Here is a 7446-nt window from a genome sequence, read left to right as displayed (position 1 = left end):
GGCGGCGGGGAGGCCGCCGCTGGGCCCCGAGACGGCACAGCTCTTGTCGCACGGCGCTGCGGTGGCGGCCCAGGCGCTGGTCCTTCTGCTCATCTTCCTGCTGTCTAGCGTGGGCAACTGCGCGGTGATGGGGGTGATCCTGAAGCACCGGCAGCTCCGCACCGTCACCAACGCCTTCATCCTGTCCTTGTCCCTGTCAGACCTGCTCACCGCGCTGCTCTGCCTGCCCGCCGCCTTCCTAGACCTCTTCACGCCGCCAGGGGGCGCGGCGCCCACCGCTGCCATCGCCACCTCCACGGGGCCCTGGCGCGGCTTCTGCACCGCCAGCCGCTTCTTCAGCTCGTGCTTCGGCATCGTGTCCACGTTCAGCGTGGCCCTCATCTCGCTGGACCGCTACTGCGCCATCGTGCGTCCGCCCCGCGAGAAGATCGGCCGGCGCCGCGCACTGCAGCTGCTGGTGGGGGCCTGGCTGGCGGCCCTGGGCTTCTCGTTGCCCTGGGAGCTGCTGAATGCACCCCTGGAGCCCCCGGCGGTGCAGAGCTTCCACGGCTGCCTGTACCAGACTTCCCCGGACCCCGCGCAGCTGGGCGCGGCCTACAGCGTGGGGCTGGTGGTGGCCTGCTACCTGCTGCCCTTCCTGCTCATGTGCTTCTGCCACTACCACATCTGCAAGACCGTGCGCCTGTCGGACATGCGTGTGCGCCCAGTGACCACCTATGCGCGCGTGGTGCGCTTCTTCAGCGAGGTGCGCACGGCCACCACTGTGCTCATCATGATTGTCTTCGTCATGGGCTGCTGGGGGCCCTACTGCTTCCTGGTGCTGCTGGCTGCGGCCCGCCAGGCCCAGGTCGCAGAGGCCCCCTCACTGCTCAACGTGGTGGCTGTCTGGCTGACTTGGGCCAATGGGGCCATCAACCCTGTCATCTACGCCATCCGCAACCCCAACATTTCCATACTGCTGGGGCGCAACCGAGAAGAAGGTTACAGGACTAGGAATGTGGACCCTTGCCGGCTCAACCAAAGCCCAGGGTTGCGGGCCCGAAGCCGCAATCGCCTTCGAAACCGCTCTGCCAACCGGCTGGGGCCCTGCCCCGGGTTTTCCGTGTCCAACCGCACTAGCGGGGCGGGAGGGGACGTGACCATGTGGGCATACAAAAATCCAGTTGTACTTTTCTGTCGGGAGGGGCCACCAGACTTTACGGCAGTCAAACAGTCTAAATCAGAAGCCGGAGATACCAGCCTCTAGAAAGAATGAGATTCAGTTTATGAAAGCAAATTTCCATCCCCTTCGTTTAGTGAGGCAGGACTCAGGGGGAACTGCGGGATTTCACAATTATTTAAGAGTGAGAGAGGGCGAGGGAGGCTTGCCACTTCCACCAAAGGACTCTGTGAAAGAAAATGTACCCTTCTTCAAAAGTGCCAAAAGGAATGGAAAATGCGAAAATTAAAACAATCTTAAACGAGACAAACATTGTGAACTCTTAAGTGCCCAAACTGACAAAAAGAAAATACACATTGCTGAAAAGCTCACATGACAGGTATCACACTGTGAAACAAACTAAATCATTGACTACAAACAGTATTTATTCAGATGCAGTTTCAGGAATGAAAGGAGACCCTGAGAGCTACTTGAAAGCCACTCTAAGCCACCAGCATACAGCAAAACTTCCAATTTCTAGAACTTGCACCTCCGATAAAAGCTTTAGGTGCTTAGGTTCAAAAGAAGTAACATTTATTTGTTGATACTTTGGTGCACTCCATCCTCCTTTGTGAGGATTTTAAAATTCAAACCCACTAGGGTTTGGGAAATATGGTTTGTTTATTTATTACTAGACAAAATGCAATGGTTCCTTAAGGAAAAATACAAATATGAACCCCAAAAAGTGACTACATTTAGAAAGTACTCCAATATCATGCATAAAAATCAAAGTCCTTTCCACCCCTTTCCTAATCCTGAGATCACCTTCAATGCAACTTTACCTTCATTCAAACCTGCTACTTCAGTTTCTGATAATTTTTTAGAAGAAACTCTTATAACATGTCATGTTTTTTAAAAAGCCCTTTTATAATGAAAAATATGTCTTTAAAAGTAAATTTTAAAATTTTGAAAAAGTCAAAGATGTTAATTTGAAGTCAAGTTTCAAATACGTTGAGTGATGCAACCTTACTTAAAAATGAGAGTTTTGTAAAGTAGCAAGATTGTCTTCCCTATGAAGGAAATTATATTATTAGCTTATAACTAATTTGAAGATGATTCCAAAAAGGAAATTTATTTTGGATTCCAAAAAGGAAATTTATTTTGAGTAGTAGTCCCATTCTTGGAATAAGCACAGTACTTTCCAAGAGGGTTGTACTCTCCTATGTTAGAAATTTAAGTGTTTGCTAAAAAAGAAGAAGTCATTCCTTTATGGATATGATTTGTCTATGATTAAGTCTTCATTAGAGTGAAAGAATAAGATGGTTGTACGTAATAGGGTATTAAAAAGTAATGTAACTTTAAGTTTTTATGTACCATTGAGTCAGAACTGATTCAGCTGACTTTCTGGAGGGTTTTTGGAGGAAATAAATTGCATAACAGGAGATTACTCAACATTTTCACTCAGATCAGCTAGTGGATTCAAACTGTGTCTCTTTGGCTTGGCAGCATAATTCCTTACCACTAGGCCACCAGAGCTGCCTAACTGTACAAAGATACTGAAACTGAAAGCATAATCTTCTTAAGAAATGGAGAAAATAAAAATGATTGTTAAAGTTATTCAGAAGCACAATTAAGGATTTATATGTATGAAATTTTTCACATTGAATGTGACTGCTGTTGTTATGTGCTGTCAAGTCACCTGTGACCCACAGCTAACCTATGTACAGCAGCTCTGAACCCTGCCCTGTCCTGAGCCAGTCTTAACTGATTCCAACACACCAACCCACATTGCCCCATCAATCCATCTTATCTGAGGTCTTCCTCTCCTGTGCTGCCCCTCCACCCTTCCAAGCATGATGTTCTTGTCCAAGAACTGGCCCCTCCTGGCCATGTGCCCAAAGTATGTGAGACAGCTTTAAAATCCTAGCCTCCAAGGAGAAACTTGGCTTCATCCTCTCCAAGACAGAGTCCATGGTATGTATGTTCAAGACTCTTCTCCAGCACCACAATTTCAAAGCATTGATTCTTCTCTCATCCAGCTCTCTGATAAGTAGCAAGTAATTGTGAAGACCATGGCCTGGATTAGGCAAACTTTAGTCTCTATACTGACATCGTTGCTTTTCAGTACTCTGTGGAGGTCCCTGACAGCATATTTTCTCAATGTGAGTACACAGAATCATTTACTCAAATATTTAAGAGGTATTTTGTTCTCCCTTTTTTGTCCACACCATTATCATCAACATTTCCTAACTTTAACTGAGTAAGTACCGAGGATTTCAATGTGAAATAGCCAGCCTTTTTCTCTGGTATGTTTAAAGATGTTGAATGATATTTCATTATTTGTATGACAGTGTATTTTTAATAAAAAATGGAAATACATGATTTATGTTAGGCCTAAATTTGTTTTTCCCCTATGAAGACATTGCTACAATAAAAATTTGTTGATTATCAATGTGCATTTTGCCCCACCTAGTACTTCGATATACTTATCATAGAACATGTTCAGATTTAACACAACTTAGATAACACTTAACAGGTATCTGCAGTATTTGCCTGTTAAAGGCAGAAAGGTTACGCACATTTTGCGGCATTGTGATAAAACAGAAGTCACATCTGATGCTCGGGAAGAAATAATAAAATCTTTTAATTCTGAAAGATCACAGAATAATAGTTCACTAACTGTCACTAAAGGACAGAAAGACAGTTTACAGGGAGAGGGTGGGCATACTGAAAAATAGGATACTTTCTGAGGGGAAAAAAGGGACAGTGTTACAAAGTGAAACAACTCCACAGGATTTTCTTGGTGTACGGAAGCAAATTAGCAGACCTCTGTTCCAAGGGCTACTGGGCAGGTTCACATTAACCGTCTTTCGGTTGTTATGCACACTCTGTCAAGCCAGAAGAGATGCATAGTTGACCCTTCAGTGGGTTTTTGGAGACAGTAAATCACACGAGAGGTGACTGCTCATCTTTCTCCTTTTAGGTTAGTAGTCAAGTGCAACATACACCATTGAATAAATGAGCCTGGTTAGTGAAGGGGAAAATGTTAGCAATTACAAGTGACAAAGTGAGGACATGAAGAACTTAAGGGAGAAAAGAAAATTTCACTGTACTTCTCCAGTGTTAGATAGTTCTAGGAATAGGGTGGCTTAGAGAAGAGATTGTTCTGTTAGGAACTCTAAAAATCACAGCTGGTAAGCTTGGAAGCAGGAGTGGCATCCACTTCCAAAATAGCTTAACTCCAGAAACTCTATGAACTTAGAGAAATGATGAAAGTTATACAAGTGATCAAGTCTTTCATTCATAGGGTTGCTATAAGTTGTCTACAACTTGATGACTCTTAACAACAGTTCTGAGATGGCAGGTCTCCTTAATACACCACATCTTTTGATTTCTTGACTACTGTTGCCAAGAACTGTTTAGACCTAGAGAGTGTCTGTTCACTACTCTCAAAGTCCCTTCTCCATTTGTAAAGGGGGAGGGTAGTGATGCCTACTTTGAATTGCAGTCTGACCACTTAGTGGCGGGGAGGGGAGCAATGGTGGTGGCACTGGAACCTGGGGTGCTGTTCCTGCCTATGGTCTTCAGTGAGGTGCAGGGACCAGGACCGGCTGGGGGGAGGGGCTTTAGTAGGGGGGATGCCATCCAGCACCTGGGGTGTGCCACATGGCCCCTGGGTTGTGTCATCCAGCCCTCGGGGATAGCCATCCAGCCCCCGGGTTGTGCCGTCCGGTCTCCCCCACCTGGCCCCTGGGGAGAGCCTTCAGGTCACTGGGAAGAGCTGCCTAAGGTATACAATTAACTTTATCTAACCCACTTTTCTCTACCTCCTCCCTCAGGACAACTGTAACACCCCCAAAGCCCTTCTCTTTGTAACTCACAAGTTTGTTCTCTCTAGGTTTGCTCCCTTTCCTATAGGTAACCTTAACACTGAGTTTTGCTCCAGACCTGAACCCTGAATTCAGTTTCAGAGACAAAAAGAAAATATAACTGCCAGCTGAGGAAGAGGAGGAGGATGGAGCCTCAGGGTTCAGCCAGCCATCCCCACTGGACCCACCTTGGCAAACACTTTGCAGTCCAGAAGGCAGTAAATGTAAGGAAAATATCTTCTAACAGAACAAGAAGGCATGCAGTGCCAACCCAGGACCACCAGTGAGGTGTTAAAGTGGGCTCCCCTTCCCCCTTTACATCAATGCCCTGGTTCAGCATGAAGAAGCCAGAGAGTCTGCACCCCATTCCCAAGTGAGAAGCCCACAAGTGAATAAGACAATTTATTTATTTAAAAAAAAACAAATTAATCACCCTTGTACTATGCTCAGCATTACCCTGTCTCTTCTGGTCCCCACTGGATCTTTCTCATTTCCTTCACCCACTCTCCCCATCCACCAAATTATGCAGCCCTGTGACTTCATCCCTGCCCATCCTCACTCTTCTGCTCCCAGCCCTCACCACTTGTATTCCCACACATGTTTTTCACCATAAAAAAATGGGAGAAAAGTGCAAATCTATACAACTAATAAGTGATAAACTTGAATCACTGTCTGTTTGCAAAACCTATGTTTCTTAATTTACCCCCTACTGTGCCCACAAAGGTCAAATTTTAGGGTAATCAAGGCTAAGAAGTGGTACTATCATCCTCCTCATAACCAACTACTATTTTGTCTCCTAGTTTATGCAGGGTCCCTTTTTAGGGTCTTGACATGTGTCTTCCAATTGGAACTGACTCATAGCTGACCCTCCAGTGTTTTTTCAGAGGCTGTAAACAGCATGGAAAGAGATGGCCCATCTTTCTCCCTTGTGGCTTTACACCACTAGAGAGGGATGACCTTTAGTTTGGCAGTGCAACTTCCTATAGACTACGTCACCAGAGCTCAGTACATATATTAGCTCTTTTAATCCTCAAACCAAACTGAAGAGATGGGTGGATACTATATCACTCCTACAGAGCTCCGGTGGCTAAGGAGAAAGGAGTTTTGCTGCCCACCCAAAGTCATGTGGTTTGAATCTACCAGTTATCTATGGGAGAAGGATGGACAGTCTCCTCCTGTGTGATCAATTGCCTCTGAAAACCACTGGAGGGTCAGCTATGGATACACAACAACAACAACAGAAGGAGGATCAGCTTTGGGTTTATTCTGACTTGATGGCACACAAAAACAACAATTATCCATGTTGTTTCTCTGTTAGCCCAAAGGTCACTCCTTTCTGGAAGATGGAATCTAACAGTATCCATCAACAGCTCCCAGGAAGAAAGTTGGATGATGACTAAGAATGACAGAAGAATTAATGCTCTTGACTTGTGGTGTTGGAGAAGAGTACTGAACATCCCAGGGACTGCCAAAAGAACAAATATGTTTTCAAAAAATTGCAACTCGGATGCCTCATTGGAGGCAAGGATAGTAAAGCTTTGTCTCACATACTTTTTGGCATGCTGTTAGGAGGGGCCAGTCTTGGACAAAGACATCCTGGTTGGCAAAGTGGAGTGTCAGTAGAAGAGAGAAAGACTCTCAACAAGATGGATTTGACACACTGCCTGTAACAATAGGCTCACAGACAGCAGAGGTGGTGAGAATGGCTAGGACAGGGCAAGTTTCCAATCCATTATTGACTGACGGGACAACTATGAGTTATAGTCAACTCAACAGCATGTAACACATATAACAACTACCTTTCCCAGCATGATGTCCTTTTCCAATTGTTGACCGCTCTGGACAACATATCCAAACAGTAAAACTTCACCAAGTTTCACCATTCTTGCTTTTAAACAGCACTCTGATTGCATAGGCCAACCCTCAATGGCAGACAGGGGGAGTTGGGGTGTAACAATCTCTTGTCTTCCATGCTTCTTTTCTCCAAACTCATGACATTTTTGTCTGGCCTTTGCGATTATCATCTTGACTCTTTTTTTAAATTATTATTAATTTCAGTGAACATTTACAGAGATTTTTGGATTTCCATTCATTGATTGTTGCACTTTTCTGTCCACCCACCCCACCCCCAGTTCGCTCTTCTCCTTGAAAAGCAAAAGCAAAACTCCTTCATTGGTATGCAATCCCCCGCACCCCCTTGGCCCCACCCCGAGTATACTTCACTCTGCAACCCTCATTCCGAACTCTTAGGGTAATCATGTTTGTTGTTGTTGTTGTTTGGTGCCGTTGAGTCATAGAGGACTCATAGCGACCCTATGAACGAACGGCCTGAGCACTTTTGGTACATAGTTTCCAGAGGCAAGCCATTTAGGAAGTGGATGCCGCTCCTGCTTCCAGGCTTGATTTAGTCGGGAAGCTCCAGCCAACACTGTCCACCAT

General features: G+C 45.5%; 1 protein-coding gene across 1 annotated transcript in view; it reads left to right on the top strand.

Annotated features, from left to right (window-relative positions):
• Positions 1-1461, top strand: part of GPR135 (G protein-coupled receptor 135) — a 1785-nt gene extending 324 nt beyond the window's left edge. Inside the window, exon 2 of the mRNA XM_006891818.1 lies at positions 2-1461. Coding sequence (XP_006891880.1) covers positions 2-1246 — 1245 coding nt within the window. The 3' untranslated portion in view covers positions 1247-1461. The remainder of the gene's footprint in view (position 1) is intronic.
• The last annotated feature ends 5985 nt before the right edge of the window (positions 1462-7446 follow it).

Source organism: Elephantulus edwardii, unplaced genomic scaffold (assembly GCF_000299155.1).
Source record: "Elephantulus edwardii isolate Elephantulus edwardi_28Jun2011 unplaced genomic scaffold, EleEdw1.0 scaffold00104, whole genome shotgun sequence".
Taxonomy (NCBI): Eukaryota; Metazoa; Chordata; class Mammalia; order Macroscelidea; family Macroscelididae; genus Elephantulus; species Elephantulus edwardii.
Note: the sequence above shows the minus strand (reverse complement) of the source record. Positions and strands in the feature narration are given on the sequence as shown.